This window comes from Syzygium oleosum, unplaced genomic scaffold (genome assembly GCF_021117445.2).
Source record: "Syzygium oleosum isolate NSW1041296 unplaced genomic scaffold, Sole_v2.1 Sole_v2.04, whole genome shotgun sequence".
Lineage (NCBI taxonomy): Eukaryota > Viridiplantae > Streptophyta > Magnoliopsida > Myrtales > Myrtaceae > Syzygium > Syzygium oleosum.
Genome location: NW_026607488.1, coordinates 15,475,029 through 15,496,577, shown reverse-complemented (window position 1 = coordinate 15,496,577; position 21,549 = coordinate 15,475,029). Strand labels below are relative to the sequence as shown.

Genomic DNA, 21,549 nt, shown 5'->3' with positions numbered 1-21,549 from the left:
ATTCGTTACGTTCTTTTCTGGTAGCTCAAATATCTAACCAAGTCGAGTACGAGTTAAAAAATTACTTAGTCCGTAGTAATTCCTAGCCCAATAGTGTGTGATCTTTACATTTATCATTATAAATAGATAAATATCATATATTATGTATCACTTTGGTCATACTATTAGAACTCTAGGTCGAGCTCGAGCTCAAGTCAAAGCTGAAGTTGAGTTTAAACAAAAAGTAATCAGTTGATTGCATCAAGTCGAGTTGAACTCAAGCATATTGTAAATTAACTAAGACATGTATGAGTTCGAGAAGTGAAGATTGATTAAGGTTGAATAAAGATATCAAGCCCTATATCTTTGAGTCGAGTTGAGTTCAAGCATTAATTATAACAACTTGGCTCGATTTGATTACAACTATAACGTAAATGATAACTCGACTCGATTCAATTACAATTCTTACGAGAGTAGTGTAATTAATGCAAATATGTAAATTTCAAGGAACAGTAAAACTAAAGGCTAAATCAAATAAATAGGCATGGATTTGTCAACAATTAGTCAAGCACTTGACCAACTGGTCTTGTATGTAAGTGTCATATTTTAATTTGTCAATTCTTTTCAGTTCTATGGTCTGAACTTTTTGTCCTTTTATTCACTGTGCGTGAGCGTGGGCACTACAATAATCGCACTGCAGCGGGTATAGTTTAGTGGTAAAAGTGGGATTCGTTTGCCTAAACCGGAGACCCATCTAACATGAGTCTGCCGGATAATCACAATGTCTGCCCCAAAAAACACGTAATTGCTGTTGTAGTCATATCCGGTATTATATTTGTTGTAATTCATGTAATATATTCTTGGGTTATTATCACGAAAAACCTCAAACCGGTACACATGTAATAAATTTATCTTTCGTTAATTTCCGTTAAATTTACTGTCAAATTGCTTAGTTAAATGACATGTGGTGGTTGATGAATGTACTAGTTTGGAGTTTTACTGTTCGTTTGTCCCAGGTGTACTAATTTGTGATTTTATTTTGTATTAATTCAATTTAGGTTTAATAACACGAAAAACTCTAAACTGGTATACCTGTGATAAATTTACCTCAAACTAATTTTTTGACCACAAAAAACCCCAAAGTGGTATACATATGACAAATTTACCACGAACTAATTTGTTAACCACAAAAAACTCTAAACGGATATATTTGTGACAAATTTAACCCCCGTTAAATTAGATTAATACAAAAAAAATATCACAAACTAGTACACCTGTGACAAATAAAAGGTATAACCCCAAACAAGTACATCCGTCAACTACCACATGTCATTTAAGTAAGCAATTTGACAATAAAATTTAACGGAAACTAATGAAGGGTAAATTTGTCACATGTATACCAATTTTGAATTTTTGGTGGTCAAAAAATTAATTTGGGGTAAATTTGTCATAGGTGTACCAGTTTGAGGTTTTTCGTGGTATTAACCCTTCAATTTAATGAAGGGTAAATTTGTTACAGATGTACCAGTTTGGGATATTTGGTAGTCAAAAAATTAGTTTGGGATAAATTTGTTACATATATACCAGTTTGAGGTGTTTGGTTGTCAAAAAATTAGTTTTTGATAAATTTATACCAGTTTAGAGTTTTTCGTTATATTAACCCTATATTCTTTTTATCATAGTCTGATAATATCTTATCCAAAGCAACGTATTTATTGATGTATGTTATGTAGTTTTCCGAGTGAATAAGTAGTAATAGGAATGACGACTGCTCATACAAGTTCAGAGAAACCCGATAAGTATTTTTCCACATTAATTATTTTTACTTGGTCGATCCTCCCACAATGAGACAAAGCGACGGATAGAGATGGAACCCCAGAGCAACTATCAAAGGGTAGAAATGTAATTAGGAATATGCCAGCTAAGACATAATGGAATTTCGGCTGAATTTGTCGGATAATAAATTACTTTCCTCTTTCATTATTCGAATGGTTTGGTGGTCAAAGATTAAGAATCGAAGCCTTATTAGCGCCATCCGGACACTCATTAATCATACCTATTGAAGAATTTTTTCTTTAATTTTCAATGCACAGATTACACGTAAGGGAAAGACCGGCGTATCAAATCGACAAATTAGGTATAGTCAACAAAAGTTCGTCAGAAAACAAAAGACGAGATCCTCTCCATCCAAGCGCCTCGAGTTCGGGCACTTTTCCTATGGCCAGGCCAATCCGTATGCTGCAGCATTGTAATCTCCAAACCAATGACAGTATCTTCCGAGGCCTGGCGATGGAGGAAAGCATCTTCCTCGTGAATCGATTGACATTATATGCTCGCACCCATCTCATGTTCTGTTGCAATAATTTCTTTGGATCGGACCCATCCAATGAGCAATTTTCGTTTTCCTCTTCATTGTAACTATAAGTGTGTAGGGGCAATTTTCCCGTGCCCCGAGCCGAGTTCTTCGTCCTCCGACTCTTCAATTCAATATGGTCGGTGCCATGAAAACCCAAAGGAAGCAGAATTCGTTTTAGGGTCCCTCCGACCGCACAGCTGGAGATTGAGAAATCCAAGCCAACCACCTCGACACGAGCCCCGTGGCCGTGTCCGTCTCCATCTGTCGCCGCCTCGGTCGTTCGTGGCTACCGTGAATCCCATTATTGCCGAACCTGCTCACGCCCGTGATTTCCGACACGCTTCTCCCATTAATTACGCTCCTGCCACCCTCCCCGCTCGGGAATCCACGGCCGTCGCTGATTATCATCTCCGACCGCAGGTACAGCAGATCCGACGGCTGCACGTCGCTCCACCTCTGATGGCCCTGCTTGCCCGAGACGATGATCCGGTGCTCTAGTCGCCTCCGCTCCTCCGCCGCCGCGCTCGCCCTCCGGTCGATGGCCGCGGCGGTCCCGTCCTCGTCTTCGGGCAGCAGCAGCGCGTCTTTCCTCGGCCCTCGGTCGAAGCATCCGACGGACACGGCTTCGGTCTTCTTCCTCGCGCCGCGAGCGCTGTCCACGGACCTCCTCAGCGCCGCCGCGTCGCCTCCGTGCCACTTCTGCCTGCCGGTCCTCTCCCCGTCGGAGTGCCTGCCGGAGACTCGCCGGGTCTCCAGCGGGTCGTCGTCGCCCGCGTCCACGACGACGCTGTGCTTGTCCTCCTCGTCGTCCTCCGCGGCGTCACGCCGCGCCGCCGGGGAATCGAGGGAGGCGTTGGGGTCCCCCACCAGGAGGACGTCCTCCGGGTCGACCCGGTAGCGGCAGAGGGGGCAGGTAGAGTGGGCGTCGAGCCACGTGTCGACGCACTCGACGTGGAAGGCGTGCTTGCACTTGGGGAGCAGCCTCAGCACCTCCGCCGGGTCGAACCGGGTCAGGCAGACGGCGCACTCGAGCCCGTCCTTCTGCCCCCGCAAGGACCCGAATCTGAAGACGGGCAGGGACTCGATCACCGACCTGTCGATGCCGGAGTTCTTCCTCGCCGCCGCGGCCGACGACGAAGCCACGGCCGCGTCGTCAGCCCCGGGGTACCCTCCGCCGCCGCGCTTGCAGTGCTTGGCGTAGAGGAGGAGGAGGAAGGTGATGGAGAACATGGTTGTCAGGACGCCCACTATCACGGCGACGCTCGGCTTGAACGGAGAGATATTCCGCGGCGGAGGAGGCGGCGGGGGCGGGGGCGGAGGGCTCGGAACCGCCGCTGCATTATGGGAACGAGAGATGACGACGTAATCGCCGTCGCGGTCGTCAACATCCAATGACGAGGCCAGGAAGGTCAGGAAGAAGAAGGAGAAAATCAAGACGCAAAAAGGGAAGGGCTTAGAAACTGCGAGCGAGCCCATGAACGCTCGCGCGCTTCCTCCGTGCCTTGCGTGCGGCAGGCGCGATTTCTCTTCCCTCATGAATCAGGACCCAGAAAGGTGCGACGACGGCGAGCGCGAGAGGTTCGTTTCATGAGAAAAGACGATCCCTTTGCTTTTCTTCTTCTCCTGCGAGAGGTGGTGGTGGTGGGTGAAGAGCAAAGATCCAAGCGAGACGAGACAGGACAAGAAAAGGCACATCTCGATCTCGAATTCGATCATTTCGAACGGGATCGAACTGCAAGAGAATGACAGGAGAACATGGAACAGAACAGCATCCCTCGACACAAATCAATCAATCGCTCGAAGAGAGAGAGAGAGAGAGAGAGAGAGAAAGAGAGGGGGTTGGTGGTGGTGGTGGTGGGGGTGAACGTTTTCGGCCAATCGCCATGAGAGAGAGAGAGAAGCGAACCGAAGCTCCTGAAGGGGAAGGTTCAGAACCGCCTGCCTTATCGTGTCACTGTGACATATGCGGGGCGTTTCTGGGACAACGGCTGATACGACAGCGGACGAGGGGGACCTCTTTGGAAAGCGACGGCGGGTCTCCTCTCCTCGGGTTCGACACCTTATTTCTCAAATTCTTATTTTAAATAAAAATAAAATTTAATATTACAAAAAACTATAAATTTGTACATATATCTCAAAAATCTCAAATTGATACATATGTAATAAATTTATCATCGTTTAATTTTACCGTCAAATTATTAATCTAAATGATAATCAGTTTGAGATTTTACCTTCTGTTTGTCATACTTGTATCAGTTTGAGATTTTTCGTAATATCAATCCAATTTAATGAAAATTAATGAATGGTAAATTAATTGAAAATATACAAATTTAGAGTTTTTGGTGGTAGTTTGAAGTAAATTTATCACGGATATACTTATTTGGGATTTTCGATAGTCAAAAAATTAGTTTGCGATAAATTTGTTACTCACGTATAAATTTGAGATTTTTTATTATATTAAAATAATAATATTATTGAGTTTTGAGATTCTGGAATTTATGGGAGCTGAACACGTGACGCACTGATATTGTTGCACGAGATAAGGGTCCCCTTTTCCTCTCCCTGTTCTCAGAATTCCTGTCTGTTTGCATGAAGATTTTCATCATCTTCCTCTTTCTCTTCCTCTTCCTCTTCTTCAGTTCTTTACTTCTTCTGGTTTATTTACTTTTTAATTTCCTTCCCATAAATATTTTCGTACCTTTTAACTCTTCCGGTTCCTCCTTTTTCAGTTTTTGGGCAATGAAATCCGCTAATAACATCTTGACCTATTGGATAGCAATTAATGAAACCTTGTCTTTTGTCTGTAATCCAATCTACCATAGTAAAATATATATCTATGTTTTATATATAATCAAATTTCAAATTCTGGCATCAGCCTTCTAAGTTACTATCTTGCCCTCCTCCCATCTAATATTAAGTCTAACTTATCGAAAATCAAGCCTCTATAAAAAAAAAACATATATTTATATTTAATAAATGGGTCATAAATGGATTTAGACTCAACTTTATGGTAATAAATTAGTTTAATATGTGTGTTAAATGGATTCACAACTTATTTAGACTCAACTTACTTCTATAACTCTCTCTACACTCTCCCTCGCCCTCACACAATCTTAGGCTCGCTCATTCTATGCTTTCACCTTAGTTTAGTATGAGTTTTCCTAAATTTGATTGAATATAAAAGTGTTTTGGTAATATGGGTCAAGTCGGACCGAGTACGGGTCACTATATTTATATTGTATGGAAATTGGTCAATTTGGGTCAGACCATTTTCGACTTGACCCACATGTTTGATAGGTCTAATTGTTAAGTTTAACTTAACCAACTTGTTGAGGAGTAACACTTACTTTCGCAACGTTATTTTTACAGTTTCATAATTTTAGGACAAGTGAGGTTGAAAAATGTCATGAGATAGAGAAAACCAATTGCTTCCATGCCTAAATCTTAAACTGGAAAAAAAAATACCAATGAAGCAAATAATTGATTACAATGTACTTAATGAATTCCATCGACCCTCAACATTAATTTGATTCTCAATTTTTTTCTTGACACATCCCTTTCGTCAACTTATTGGATTTATTAATTACAACTAGAAAATGCATTGAAAAAGGTTATAAATAATAATGCTACTTTATATTTTATAAGTTCAAATCAAATTAGTTTTCCGCATTCATTTTCATATATGAGGCTCTTGATAACTTTTGAGTTTCGACATAGTTTATTTTGATAAGTAGTTGTTTAGGAACATTTTTCTCTTTACATTAACAACTCTGAACATCACTTAACTAAGGTGTGGCGAAATTTATTTCGGCCATGGCGATAACATGATCCATTAAAAAAGACCATTAAGGTTCATATTAAGTTAGTTATCGTTTCTTTTGGTTGACAAAAGCTGAAGTAGGATGGCGACATCGCAAATCCCTTGCTCGTATCAATGAATGGTTTGGACAGATGAGACACCGACGTGACAGAAGTTCTCATTCCCCCATTTTAACCAAGCATGTTATTGTTACATGTTGCCATCTAACTCCTAAAGGTGGTTTAATTGGGTGATTTCTTATGTTGTCAAAATATTTTCGACCGTTGAGGGGTTTGACTTGAGTTGGGCCGCCCATTATGGGTTTGATCCAACCCTGCCCATAATAGAAATGTAAACACATAATTTTGAAAAAAATTATCCAAAAAGTCATAAATATATTGTATTTTTGCCAATTTAGTCCTAAATTAATTGTGCGAATTTAGTCATAAACCTCTTAACATTTCGTCAATTAAGTCCATACGGCCAATTTTGGAAAGAAATCGTTGATGTGGATGCCGACCATTATACGTGGCATGGCCAGCGATGACATGAATAATTTTTTTTAATTTTTAATATCTTTTCGAATTATTTTTTTTCTTTTCTTTTTCTTTTTTTCTTCTCTTTTCCTTCTTTTTTATATTTTTCTTTATTGTGGCCGGCGAGGGTTGTCGGGCCCTCACCGGCCATTGGGTGAGGGCAGCGAAGCCCTGGCTGGCCACAGTAAAAAAAATTAAAGAAGATAAAAAGAAAGAAAAGAAACAAAGGAAAAAGAAAAGAAAAAAGAAATAAATACTTCAAAAAAAAATTTTGTCCATGTCAATGCTGGCTGCGTCACATAGGACGGTTAGCATCCAGGTCAACGATTTTCAGCCAAAATTGGCCAGAAGGACTCAATTGGCAAAACATGAAATGTTTAGAACTCAATTGTCACAATTAAAAAGGTTTAGTATTGAATTGGTAAAAGTACAACAGGATTAGGATTTTTTGGATAAATTTTCCCACAAGTTTTGATTGGGAATTAGACCAAATTTTGATGGGATGTCAACCTCGTTAAAATCTTGATCGAGGGGGACAATGAGATCTTGTTTTGCATGAATTTCCTTACGACATCTAATTTGCGCAAATCGGATAGCCAGATTGCTAGATTGCCACTTCATTATGGAAAGATTAACTCACGACAATCAATAAAAATGTGCAGCATGATTTACAAAAAGCCATTTAATTGATTCGAAAAGTTCGTGCATCTTGCTTTGAAAATGAAATTGCGTTCTACATATGTTAATACAAACGAAAATTCTTATGTAGTTACTTGTTTTGTCGGGCCAAATTCAAAGCATCAGCTTGTGCTTCACCCCTTTCCCGCTTGAGTTTGCTCGATTTGCTTCTGGAGGTCATCATGAGCAGATCAAAGCGCAATTTGTAGGGGAGAGGTAAGCATTCGTGGTCTACCTCTCGGCTGACATACTCCAATGAGGCATGTTGTTCCTTTATCTCTCGTTCCAAATCTTCAGCTCACGTGATCTCCTGCAGGCGACATTCGTACTAGGCGCACTCAACCTCATCTACTTTCTTTCGGTAAAATTTGGATCGATACTTATTAAGGCTTGTCTGGGTGAGATCCAGTTGAAGTAAGTGCGGCCTTAGGGGAGGGAGGTAACACCTTTCTGAAGGGGTAATAGCGTACACCTTGGGAGTTTGATAAGAGGAACTAGATTATCCGACTTGAAAGCAAGGCGTGCAAAGTGGAATCGAGTCCGCCTAACGTGCCACAGGAGTTCCCCCAGGTAAGCTTCTTTGAATGATCCAACCATTTGGGAGAAGAAGTTTTTGGAAAAAATTTGTTTTTGCGAGTTTTCTTGAAGCTTTTCCGGCGGACCACCACAGACGCGGTCCCTGCATTGTCATGGCATCCCTCGCTGAACAACAGCTTCCCTTTGCCTCGACGACCAGCTGCCCTCTCAATCCCCACCGCGGCTGTCCCTATTGCCGACTGCCATGAATCACAGCCGTCGGCCACCATTGGTCCTCGATCTGGAAATCTTTCAAACTAGGTAACTTTCCCTATGCGAATTTAAATTATCGATTTTATTGCCTATTTTGATATGGTCGTATTCTAACTTAGATTCTTTAAGATTTTAGGCATATTAGATTAGGAAAGTTTCATAATCCAAAATGTGCACGAGATCAATAATTAAATCTCTAGGCATTGGATAGGGTTATGGATTGCACGGAAAATCGGTTACTTGATCTTGAGGCACTAAGATTGGGGTGTCGGCTTACTTATTTCCAAGTTTAAATTGAATGGATATATTCTATGATTTAGAGTTCATCTTGTTGCTTGTATTTGCTTATTTGAAAAATAACAAAAGATAGCCTTGCATGATAGGTTATGATAGTTTTTAGATAAGATTGCATATTTAGATAATATCTAGCGAATTAAGATAGGTTTCCCGGTTAGAATAGGATTTAGCCTTGATAATTTCATAATTCAAGTTGGATAACTTTTCACTTTAGGGAATTTATTTTTATTATTTATCAATTTCAAATTTTAATAAAAAATAAAAAATAACATGTGCATATCATGTAGATTTAGTTGGATCATTCATGTATCACAATTTGCCATGTCATCTTGCCACATCATGTCATATTATATGCCACGTCATCATGCTTGCCATGTCACTATGTTGCGTCATCATGCTTGTCATGCCATCTATGCCACGTCATCAATTCCATGTCATTTAGTGATTGCATATTAGGTTTATTTAGTGTTAAATTGCATGCCATGTTAAAATAAGTTATGATCATTTGCATGTCATTAGAATTAGGTCATAGTTTACATTACATGGTTGCATATAGCTTAGTTTCCATTCCAAGATAAATGGGAAAGGGAAAATAATTAATTGGCTTGGTGTGCTTGAGTTCTTGCAATTTATTTATTTAGCACTTTGACTATTGAGTGTTACTTTATTGGTTGTGCATCGCATAATTACCCCTTACCTATTAATGGTTAGGTTTTAAATTAATCCAATACTACAAAATAAGTGAAGAGGTATCGAAGGACGTTAGAATAATCTAGCATAATCAAGTCCCCGAATCCATTGAATCTCTGGTTCATAGAGGTAAAGTATTCTCCTACACTTTACTTGAGTGTCTAATTAATCTACCAAAAATAGATTAGTGACAGCTCCTGAATAAATTGGTTTTGCATGTTAATTAAAACTTGAAAATTGTGGCTGGTTTGGGCATGGGAGAGCCCGACCTAAGAGTAAACTTAGTAATCCATTATTCATTCTACTAGGGTGGTTCATCCAAGAAAAGGTCACGACAGCTTGGCGACTTCACTAGGGGCATTAAATAAAAATTCATAGTGAACTTAGGCCGAACCTTCTCTTTTTCAAAAATATTTTTGTCTGGCAATGTGGAGACAAGGTATGTCCTTAACATTGTATTAAATGTTCTTGTAGATTGGGAGTTATAAGGGTGGTAGTGTTTGTTAACCTTTATCTTACAGAGAGGTGTTGAGCATGAATGGTTTACATTTCAATATTGGAGCGATGTTTGCATATCTGAATTAGTTAACCCACCCATCAGAATAGAGCCTATATCAATCATGCCTGATTTATCGAGAATAAGGAGGATAAAATGAGAAGAGTTTTGAAAGATAATTGTAATGCATGCTCACTCTCTTTCCTAACTAAATGTTTCTCAAATTCCTCGACATTAATGAGCAGGATCTTTCTCTTAGCTTTCTTTGTGTTCATAGTTTTCCCTTACCATAAGAATGCTATTATTTTTTTGATTGCATGGGTAGTCAAGCAACTATATGTCGGGATGAATTTTGTTAACTCAGTCTTTGCCCAAACATTTTTATCCTTCACTCGATTAATAGAAAATGGAGAAAAGATTTTTCATATTCCACCTGAAATCTTGCAAATCTGGTACTTTTCTCACATAAATTGTCACGCCTTGAACCCTACGAGCTCGTAACATCCTGCCTATGGTCATTGGAATGCGACATCCCAGGACTTGTCGCCGACCCGATATAAACTAACTTGCGAGTAATACATGCGGAAGCAACTCGAACACTCTATTCAAAATGATAATAAATGGGATAGTAAAAGAAGATAACATATGCACAAATCAACAAAGCCACTTTTATAACCACAACGTTACTTACAGAATATACAATACACGAATTTTGTTAGGAACCACTATCTACGGACCACGCACAAGTAAAAAGGATTGGGTCGTCGGTTAGCTTAGCTTCTCTACACAAAAGGGGGGGGGGGGGGGGGGGCTCAAAAGATGAGGTAAATAAACCAATCATCAATACCCGTGATACCCCGGAGGCGTCCCCGGATTAGACTCAAGGTAGTTTGCCTTGGAATCTGAACTCTCGGGACCCGTGTCACGATCAGCAATGGCTCCGTCAGGAGGATCTATCTCCATGGGATCCCACTCCTCAACTCCTCCTTTGTTACCATGGGGGCCATCAAATCCTCGAAGAGGACCGAACAAAACGTTCTCTTCTCGATAGAACCAAGCCAAAAAGGTATGTGGCTTCCACCAAGGAAAACTTTCATCCACCCAAACAGTCGTTGCATACCTTATGTAAATCCTATCCTCTCTTACTGAATACTCCGTTAACCTATGGTCCAAATCCATAGGTACCCCAAAACGCTGAGGAGGGCCAGTCATGGTCGAGGGTCTGAAATATTTAAATACAACAATAATGAGATAAAACTCAATAAGTAAACTCCCTAAGCCTCGCTTAGGCTAACACGTACCTCCGGACAATCCTAAACATGCAATTCTAGCATTCAACATACCATGAACAACCACAATCGCCCTTACCTCACCTTGGCACATACACAAGCCCTGCACGTTAGAAACCACCATGACATGGCAATCGCTCCTTGAGCACATACTATCCGATCCATGGCATAAATATGGGTAACAAAATTAATAATCCAGACATAAACAACATCGATCTCAGGCACTTAGTATTCCCCAATGCATAACACACGCGTAGTTGTCCAGATTATTAACGATCCCTCGGGTCACACCGAACCCCCGCCGGTCTTCCGGTCTAGCCGTGTATTGTCCTGCTTACTTCGGGCACGGCAACGTCTGGAATCGAACACCCCCTGGCAAGCCGGGTACTAGATGGCATTCCATTTAGGAGCATCGGTCCGGCCTCTACCGCGACACGGCATCGTCTAGAACCCCCGCTTAGATGGCATCCGAACTCCCGTCAGGCATCGTCAAGAACCTCTGCCTAGACGGAACTATTGTGACCATGCACGCATATCATTCACTCAATGCCAATTCTTTTCTTTATAATTTAGTCGATGTCGAGTGTCAATGACGTACAAATTTCTACAGACTACCATGTCATGAAACACATTCAAATTCAAACCCGGATATCATGTCCACTCACAATCGGATTCAATTAGCCAATACCAATTCAGACACTACACAAGTCACAATCAAATTAGCCACAATTCAACTAAATCAAGCCATTAAACAATCAATCACAACCGGCCATTGAGTAAATCAACATGATCAGCCATTAAGTAGCCGAAATCAACCCCTAATTCAATCCGAACCAGCCACAATTTGGTCTCCAAGTTAGCCAATGCACAGCCCACAATCAGCCATTAAATGGTCTCGAATCAAACTCTAAGCAAGCAACCATAACAGCCACTAATCAACCAACGATTAAATCACCATTCAGCCATTAAATCAACCAATGATCAGCCACTAAACACTCCACAAAGCAGCCCCTAATCAGTCCACAAATTAGCCCCCAAAACCATTACTAAACAGTCACTAAACAACCCCTGATCAGTCCCTAAACATATCCATTATTCACCCATTACCCTAACCAAGGATTAGGAAGTCACTTACTAGGAAAACCTAAGCAAAACACCACACAAAGGGGGGGGGGGGGGGGGGAGGCAGCAACTAGTCTCGGCAGAGCAGCAGCAGTAGCTCTGGCGGGTTCAGCGGCAAATGGCGAACGGCGGATGGCTCGGATGGTGGCGGTGCTGGTCGTGGGTGATGATGATGGTGGCGATAGTGTGGGGGTGATGATCGCTGGCCATGGACAAGCAAGGGAGAGGGAGAAAGAGAATGGCGTTGGTGGTGGTGTAGTGGTCACGGCCACGAGTGGCAGCGCTCACGGCAGTCGAACGGCGTCGGCTGGAAGGTAGCAGCTTCGAGGGTTTTAGTGGTGGCGTGATGATGGTGGTGACGGTGATGGATGGGAGGATGGGAAAAGGAGGTGGTGGCGGGTGAGCAGTGACCGCGGCTGAGGATGGCAGCGGATGGTGCTCAACGGCGGTGACCATGGCTGCTGGAGTGGCGGTCGGCAAGGGCTGATGTTGGTGAGCTCGGCCGAAGTGTGGGGGAGAGAGGGGGGGAGTGAGAGGAAGACTTGATTAAATGAAGAGAGAGAGAGAGAGAGAGAGAGAGAGAGAGAGAGAGAGAGATGTCTACTAAACCCCACTCAAAACCCCACTAACAACCCCACTAGGAACCAATGGTCAAAATTCAATCTTGAAGAACAAGCCAAGATTTAAGGGTCCAAAATCACTCTACCTAGTGGCAAACTAGAGTAAATAGGCAAAGAGGAGAGGGGCAAGGTGGTCCATCAATTTCGGCCAAGAGGGGGAGTCCAACATGCCTAATTTGCCCTTCAATACTTCAAAGGAACCCAAGTCTTATAAATGAAATTGGGTTTGGTATTCACATGGGTATAAATGAAATGAATCATTCTAATCACCTAATCAAAAAGTTTGAAACTCTAAAAGACAGGACACCGGATTAGTCTTATTCCGAATGGATGGCTTTTCTAAGAAATCCAAGTCCCAAAGATTTCTTGTGGCATGCTAAATGGTTATGAGTTTGTCCCTCTCACTGGGAAGGATGGTCCGATTCCACTACTGGGAATCACCAGTGTGACGACTTACTTTTCTTATCGAGTGGTCCATCAATACTAAGTTCTACAAGAAGTTCCACCTCCGCTCCAAACGGCTCATTCCAATTCATATTTATTTGCAAGGATCATGACTAAAAGGATGAGATCCATCTCATCGATCTAGCTTGGAATGAATGCCGTCCATAAAAGCTAGTCTGGCGAGAGGATGAATTGGAGGAGAAAGAGAAGATTTACTATTCCTCGACTCACTATATTCGCTGACATCGCATTCCGGCTGATTTGTGTCCCGTGATAACCGAGGTGATCGTGAAGCCCACTAATCGAGTCGAGATCCAACGCCTCAAGAGGAAAGTAGAACAAGCCCAAGAGCGTACTACATGGTTAGCTCGAGAAAACAAGCGGTTGTGTCGGAAAGTCGTCTCCCAATTGTATATAGATCAAGCTATTTGAAAATGGCTCGAATCAATAATCAGTTTCTTTACTTTCTTAGTTCATGTTTAAAAAGTTTGAAGTCTTTACTTACCTAGTTCTTTTTTAGGAGTTTCATTCATGTTAAAACAATATCACAAATAAATAAAATGAGCGATTCGACCATTGTCATTGACCAATTTTAATGAAACCTTGCACTTACCTTGTCTTTTTCTTTGAACTTGGTGATTACGGATTGTCGACGTTCACCCATTTGCACGCTTTCTAAGGCAAAAATGTCTGAATTGAGTGAAGTGCAAATCGTGTTGCTAATATGGAAAATAACGTCAAGCAGATCTTTACTGCCCTCCAAAAACTATCGAAGTTGAGGGATTCTCTTCAAACCAATCAAGCAGTACAAATTCAACGGCAAAAGGATACTATAAGTGCCATAACTTGTGTACGGCGCTCACTTTGGTGCCATAACTTTTTTTCGGATCACTTTGGTGCCAAGTCGGAGGAAAAACGATCACTTAAGTGTCATAACTTTTTTTTGGATCACTTCAGTGCTAAAATTTTTGAAAAACAATCACTTAAGTGGTAAAATTTTTGAAAAACGATCATTTAAGTGTTAAAATTTTTGAAAAACGATCACTTAAATGCCAATCTCCGGCGAGACTCCGGCGAGCCACGTCAGCTTCAGAAATTAATAAAAAAAATGCCACGTCAGATTTCCGGCGAAAAATTGTGTACGGCACCGGAGTTGGCACTTAAGTGATCGTTTTTCAAAAATTTTAGTACTTAAGTGATCGTTTTTCAAAAAATTTAGCACTAAAGTAATCCAAAAAAAAGTTATGGCACTAAAGTGAACGCCGTACACAAGTTATGGCACTTGTAGTGTTCTTTTGCCCAAATTCAACATTGACATAACTCTATCCTGTGAGGACCCAATACGTGCCAAAAAGAAAAGGAGTGAGTCTTTCAAAGCGTATGTCACGAGGTGGAGGACCTTGGCCACTCAAATTAGCCCTTAACCAACGAAAGGGAGCTGATGGATCTATTCACGAAAAAGACTGCTGAGTCAATCAATCAATTTATCCCTTTCATAGAAAGAATCGAGGTAGCACTGAGAGCCGGATGGGCCGTTGAGCAAGCCTTGAATAACAAAAGCTTCACTGTCAAGAAAGAAAAGGAACCAAATGCTGAGGTTAATGTGACTTATACCCAGCCGAATCACAATTGTACTCTCATCCACATTGCTGGGAGGCAACAAGCTGGAGGCATGCACCAATCTTTTGGTTGCCAAGGTTATAGAAGACAGTTTACTCCTCTCCGTGGTCCTCTATCCTAGGTTTTGACAATCCTCCAAAAGAAGGGCTTACTTTCCAACGAGCCGAAATAGTCCAATTCTGAGCGATTCTCCAACAACGATCCATCTAAGAAATTGGATTACCGCATGGGAGAAGTGGGGCATTCAACTGATGATTGCCTTACCTTGAAGCATAGAAAAATTGAAAAGTTTAAGATCGAATTGCTATTCGTACAATAAGTTTAGGACTAATTAGGTAATTATCCCTCAAAAAATTAGCCACTACCTGCTTATACCAACATGGACTTCAACAAGCAATGGGATACGAGTTTTCCGATTTTGCTTTTGACGTAATCACGGTTAGCCTGATCTACTTTGCCCCACCATTTTGGGAGTGTGCTGTAGGGAGTGGGGATGATTTTGCAAAATTCGATTGATTAAACGCGTATCATTTGCAAAATTTTAAGATATCGGCTAAATAAAAATTAAAGGGCAGAACAAAAGTCAAGTGATAAAACCACGGGCATGCGTATGACCTTTGTGAGGTTCAACACATACCTAGTGGATCTTGTCTGGGCTTAACGCTCCCAATTTACGGGTTAATTGCTTCCCATAATACGAGCGGAGTTGGGTCGTCGGTAAGACCATTTAGCAAGTACCTCGAGTTCCGTGCGATGATCGAAACATCACACAAAAATGTTTCATTAAAAGAGAATATCACGACTAAGTCCTCTATAGGTTTTAAACTGGTCCCCAGTGAAGTTTCCAAACTGTTGGGACTCTCCCTAGATGAAGCCCGAGGGAGTTTAATGGATTCGAGGTTGGCATGTATAATCTTCTTGTAAGGTGACGCTTATGTTTTGTGTGGCCTCTTCAAAGCTCTACCGACTGCAACTTTGTTTCTCGGTGTTATTTATTGAAATTAAACAAGAGTCCTCACTAATCTATTCTAAACCGATTAGGAGTCAAGTAAGATGCAGGAGCCCGCCTTACCACTTGGAACTAGAGATTTCGTGTTTGGTTGCACTAGTTTTATTAATGCTCATTACTAGCACCTTTTTTCTTTTAATAAAATATTATTTTCATGAAATCTTTTGCAATTTTTCTTTCTTAAAAATGTAAATCTATATTATCACGCATAAGTGCTCAAATAATAAAATTAAACGATCAACTATAGAGTAAATACAGACAAGGGAAAAACAAGAAAAAGAAAAATAGTATTAGACAAAACTACTACAATGCCTTGTTACGAAGCTTCTAGGACAAAATTCTTGGGGATATGTTCATTAGAAATCCTAGCTATAACTTATTTCAAAAGTGTAATTGAATCATATAACTTTCAAAAAGTGCAATCAAGTTCTTAAACTTGTCAGATTGGTGTAATCAAGTCCTTTCATTAACACCGTCAATTTGTCTAACTAGCTACCTCTATTAGATATTTGCATCGAAACGACTCACGGATAAAGCGATCATGATCAATTTCGTGAAAAAAGACAAGTTGTAATAACATATAATTATCACCAAGAAATGATGAATCGAAATCAATAACGGAGGATTCAAACTCGGATTAGGACGCGCTTAAACGATGAATCATGCCACGTGCCCTACTCGTGCAGCCTTAGAAATTACAATCCCAAATCAGCCTTTACTCCCATCGACACAAGAATCTAGAGAGAAATTCTAAATTATTTTATCTCGTGTTACAAATGAGTGAGGTGAACCCCTTCATATAGCACTAACGCCTTCTTCCAACCAACCGAAATTAACTGCAATCTCCCTCCTACCAAGAGTTATTGCATCTACCAACTGCCGACATTAATACAAATATATCGACAACACTCCGAAAGCTTTTAGAAGGCTTGAGAGTGTATTTCAAGGCTTCGGAGAGTAAGTAGGTTCACGTGGGATGCCAACTCATCGTGGAGGCGGTGCACCTGTTTGTCTCAAGTGGCGATGATGCGTTAGGGATGGAACCTTCGTCTTCGCGAGCGCCCGGACTGACCGCGATTCAATCAAATGGCTCTTCCGTGACACTAAGCCTTCTACAAACACCCTTCCTTTACACTCCGACTATCTTACCCTAGTCATGTGCTTAACTGAGGCAGTAACCACCGTGGTTAGTCAAAGACTTCCTAGCACGATGCCAGGAGGAACTGATGTCCCATTTTACGCTTTTGACCCATGTCTTGTCTCCAAGGGAAACAAACCGGGCCGCAGACTGGATCTCTAAAGCACAACATAAAGGCTTTGTATCCACCAGGGGTGATTTGGACAATTTTATGTTCTAATACGGGCTGTTTGTGATCAATTGACATTACTTGAACGATGAAAATGAAGGTCGGTTTTTTTACCAAATGTATATATGAACATCTGCAATATCCTCCAACGAACTTGTGCATCGACTAACAAAGCAAAGAATTTGTAATTTTTGCCGGCCTCCAGGGAGAAAAAACAGGGCTTTTACAAGCCGTATATAGCTAAAATCTAACGCATCAGCTATACCTTTTCCTCAAATCGTTTTAGTTTTTACTTAGTCAATCTCCAATTGTTGCTTGTGCGAAACTCCCACCGTCTCCCTTCTACAATGAAGAAGGACAATGCTTTATTTAGTTGGCCGAGTCAAAGAAGGTGAATCGCTTCGGAGCGTAGACGGGAAAGCCTCGGAGATGGTATCCCAGGAAAGGTTGTCCTTCTTAGGCCTACGATCCAAGAAAGCAGGTCTCATGGGTCTTTCGACCATCTCGACCTTGCATGTTAACATGGCCACTATCTCCGACATTGGAGGCCTTAGATTAGCATGAGGTTGAAGACACAAGAAGGCGATGTGAATCGCTTGCAAGACATCCTTCTCTATGAATCCGTCTTCTCGCATTCTTGGGTCTACCAGCTCGATTATCCTTGATCTCTCATATAGCTTCCACGCCTGTCATTACAATTGATCCGTGTACACAATCAGGAAGTAATAAAGTCAGCTATCTAATCAAAAAGAAAATCGGATTAACATGAGAGTAACAATATAAAAAGGGCCTACATATTCAGGAAGGTACTGCATTTCTGATGGTAAAGTTAGATCGGTATTTTTCCTGCAACTGATGATCTCGAGCACGAGAACCCCAAAACTGTAAATGTCGGCCTTTTCAGATAACTCCCCTCTAATAGCATATTCAGGTGCAGTATATCCTCTTGAAGACAACGAGAAAATAACCGTCAGTTAGGATCAACATCATTATGATAAACTCCCTTAATTGGTTACTTCAACCAATCAGAAGTTAAGTTGTCCTCTTTCCGTCGAATCGTGTTGTCATAAGCTTAATTATCTAAGATGAGAATTAGATAAACAGAGGCATGAATGAAAGAATGTGGCTATTATGATGACAAAGGTGCTCCTTCTATCCCTTCAATGTGATTTCTAGCATTTACAAACAATTGAACAATCAACTCATTCCTAAGTTTTCCCTTTTCCAATTAAAATGTAATATGAGCGTTAAGTTGTCACAGTGATTATTATATAGTAGTACTCACAATGTTCCAGCAAATGTAGTGCTAAGGTATGCTTGATCTTCAGGAAAGAACCTTGCCAGCCCAAAATCGCCAATCCGAGGTTGGAATTTCTCATCAAGAAGAATGTTGCTTGCTTTGATATCTCTATGAACAATTCTCAGGTGTGAATCTTCATGCAAGTACTGCAATCCTCGTGCAATTCCAACAATAATCTGAAACCTTATATTCCAGTTGAGGTATTGGTCACTTTTCCCTGTTGAACAGATGAGCTATTTTAGAATTTATAGCTATTAGTCACCTGATAAATTTTCCTCACAAGCACACTAATTTCTTGAAATTAGATCAAGTTATTGACCTTCTACCACCACAGTTAATTATAAGGCTTATATTTCGAGTTGTGGCGAAAAACGGAAGTGTTTCTTCCAATCTGAACATGTATTTGTTTAACTGTGTCCTAACTCCAATGGTCGCAAGCTGGATTTTTTGGGCTTCTTTTCTATTTATTCCATGTAAGGCTTATGGGAGATCGCAAGTGAAAAATGGTAGTCATACCAAAATCAGCATCTCCATTCTGATGATAACTTTATTCTAACAATGCGACTTTTTCCATGTAGATGCAAGAAACATTGTCTGTAAAGAATGCCAGTTATTCCTCTGCGTACTCTCACTTTTTCTGGTTTAGTTATTTAGCAAACTGAATCTAACCAAAATTGAGACACAAGTGCTCTCTTATAATGTTGGATCTTCAGTGGAGAACATGAAAAGGGTCATCAGAGAGGCCAACAGAGAGAGAGAGAGAGAGAGAGAGAGAGAGAGAGAGAGAGAGAGAGAGAGAGAGGTACCATAAACAATGAGGTCCAAGCTCTTATTCTTCATGTACTCATATACCAGGAGTCGTTGTGGCCCATCTGAGCAACAACCAAGAAGGCGGACTAGATTCTTGTGTTGGATACTCGTTATCATCCTAACCTCGGCAAGAAATTCTGATTCTCCTTGCTGGGATTTCTCAAGTGATAGCTTCTTCACGGCAACAAATGTCCCATCTTGTAACTTTCCCTGTCGACATATTGCATGAAATATATGATTGTAGTGACAAAAAGGTCACGGAACTTATAGAGCTCTCTCTCTGGCAGAGTTCTAGATTTGGTAGAGATTTGTTCTTTTGTCGAGGATGATTGCAGGAATAAGGCATGGGCCTAGTGACAGTTCAACGTTACCTAAGCGAAAGAAGTCTTGACTTCAATATCTGCCTTTCCCCTTTCTTATTTGGCTATTGTACAAATTAAGAAAAATTGTTCGAAGAACAAAAACATAAACATCCCATTGGACATATATCATTGTTCTAGAAAAATTTGCGACTTCAGTGGAACTCTCACAGATGAATATGATACCAAAGGGAGTTCACGTGCTTAGGTTAACAAAACAAAAACAAAACGAGAAGAAAAATGTGAGCATTAATACCCTGTAGACTGGACCGAATCCGCCAGCTCCGAGTAGGTTTGCAGGATGGAAGTTCTTAGTTGCCTTCTTCAGGGTGTGGAAGTCAAAATAGCTGATGGTTCGAAGATTTCCACTGAATAAGTCTTTCGAGGCTAGATGAAAAGACACATTAACAAATGTAAGGTCCTCTCAAAGAATACATGCCGCACAACTGCAAAATGTTTTCTTGTTGGAAGTACCTTTTCGTCTTCTACTTCGCACGACCAAGTTCCCCAGCTCCTTGGGTATCTTTGTTTTCCATAAGATCAGCAGGACAATCACCAAGAAAAGAAACACGACCACTCCCCCGAGGAAAAACAGGAGACCCGAAGAGGAGCTCTTCATTTGTAGAACATGAGGTGTCGGAGAGATCACTACGAGCAAGACAGAAACATACTAAAATGAGGGACCAAGGAAAAGGAATTATTAGCTTTAAAATGACCATAAATAGACTTAACAATGGAATGCTACGATCTAACACTACAAGTGGCCTTCTCCGTATGAAGTGCAGTTGAAGATTGTAAGGACTTATTTCACCGAGACATTGGTATAATCACAGTCCAGATAATATTTTAAACTGTCTTCTTTGTTGAGGACCCTGTGCATCTCACTGGTATGTGGTCAGTTTGATCTAACAGAATGGATTTTGGACCATAATTACTAGAATTTCGGGACAATTCGGAAAAGGTCGCGTGTTCTACAGTGTCTCTACCGTGATTGGGGTGCGAGTGATGGGCAGCTGTCCGCTTACTTTCGAGGTCATTACCAGTTCTAGTTTAGCCGGAGTATATAGCAAAGCTGACTAGGAAAGCATGGAGAGAATGTGGTTTTATAATAATGATCCTTGTTTCTGCAATAGAGAAACTTAGAATGAACAACAAACTAGCATATGCCCAGCTCAAACATAACTGAAGCATCACAATAGGAATGGCCGGTATAATCTAGAACCACTCTCTAATTTACAAGACAGTGGACATCTGTATGATCCACAGGAACAAAAGAAGCAGGGAAAAGAAATTTTTGACATGAAATAGACTCAAACTCGATTCAAATACGGTCCAGTGTAACCCAAAAAGTACCTTGTAATGCGCGAAGACGCATTCGGGGACGATATAAGCCACTTCCAGCAGATTTCTTTTAGCTCGGGCAAAGAAGGGGTAGCAGCTTCATAGATTGCACCAACGTTTTTGAGTCCATGTTTTTCATCGTCTGCTCTTTGGCACAACGTATATGGAGAAAGAGAGAGGGAGAGACAAAGAGGGAGGGAGTCTTTGGGATAATCGATCATTGGACGTATCAAAATTATGTCATAGACCCGATCAATCAAATCTAACAATGGAATAAGGAGAAGCAGACAAATGTCGTCATCAGCAAAGCGGCAATATTTTTGTTCAACGTATATTTTATTAGTGCCTTGCTGTGTAACAACGTGCATTTTTTTTTTATATTTTCCTTTTGAGTTAAACATTGTAAGACAGTGAATTCGATGTGACTACGAACGACCCAATCCCACGGCGCGGGCGCATCCCAAGTATGGAACGCGAACTTGAGACAAAACACCAGAGACCCCATAAAAGAGCACAAGTAGCCAAGAAGGGCCTAATACTCTAAAAAACCTCCAACTTTAACTCTTGTCCTAATATTATCTTTTGTTTCATAAAAAATCTCTAACGTTAGGTCATATTCCAATTCTACTCAAAAAAAATTTTTGTCCCGATAAAAACCCCCAACTTTAGATCTAGTCCAAATTCTACTTTAAACTTTTTTTTCTCATA

General features: G+C 40.9%; 2 protein-coding genes across 2 annotated transcripts; both read right to left on the bottom strand.

The window, feature by feature from the left end:
* Positions 1 to 2,032: 2,032 nt before the first annotated feature.
* LOC115687067 (RING-H2 finger protein ATL43) lies at positions 2,033 to 4,329 on the bottom strand. The gene has a single exon (XM_030612540.2). It carries the CDS (start codon positions 3,869 to 3,871, stop codon positions 2,510 to 2,512), a length of 1,362 nt encoding a protein of 453 aa, XP_030468400.1. The 5' UTR covers positions 3,872 to 4,329; the 3' UTR covers positions 2,033 to 2,509.
* Positions 4,330 to 17,199: 12,870 nt separating this feature from the next.
* LOC115687091 (cysteine-rich receptor-like protein kinase 44) lies at positions 17,200 to 20,985 on the bottom strand. Its single transcript, XM_056311114.1, has 7 exons — positions 20,854 to 20,985; positions 19,975 to 20,148; positions 19,757 to 19,887; positions 19,138 to 19,351; positions 18,317 to 18,548; positions 17,826 to 17,976; positions 17,200 to 17,717 (listed from the first exon to the last, which is right to left on the bottom strand). The coding sequence occupies exons 1-7, from the start codon at positions 20,873 to 20,875 to the stop codon at positions 17,397 to 17,399; spliced, it is 1,245 nt and encodes a 414-aa protein (XP_056167089.1). The 5' UTR covers positions 20,876 to 20,985; the 3' UTR covers positions 17,200 to 17,396.
* Positions 20,986 to 21,549: the final 564 nt, after the last annotated feature.

What these genes read in the sequence shown, in the direction of transcription:
- LOC115687091 (XM_056311114.1), bottom strand. Translation starts at nt 20,875, where the DNA reads ATGCGTCTTCGCGCATTACAAG. An exon ending in GCGTCTTCGCGCATTACAAG is followed by an intron (nt 20,149 to 20,853) that starts GTACTTTTTGGG and finishes TCTTGCTCGTAG; the next exon opens with TGATCTCTCCGACACCTCAT. An exon ending in TGCAGTACCTTCCTGAATAT is followed by an intron (nt 17,718 to 17,825) that starts GTAGGCCCTTTT and finishes TTGTAATGACAG; the next exon opens with GCGTGGAAGCTATATGAGAG.
- LOC115687067 (XM_030612540.2), bottom strand. Translation starts at nt 3,871, where the DNA reads ATGAGGGAAGAGAAATCGCGCCTGCCGCACGCAAGGCACGGAGGAAGC.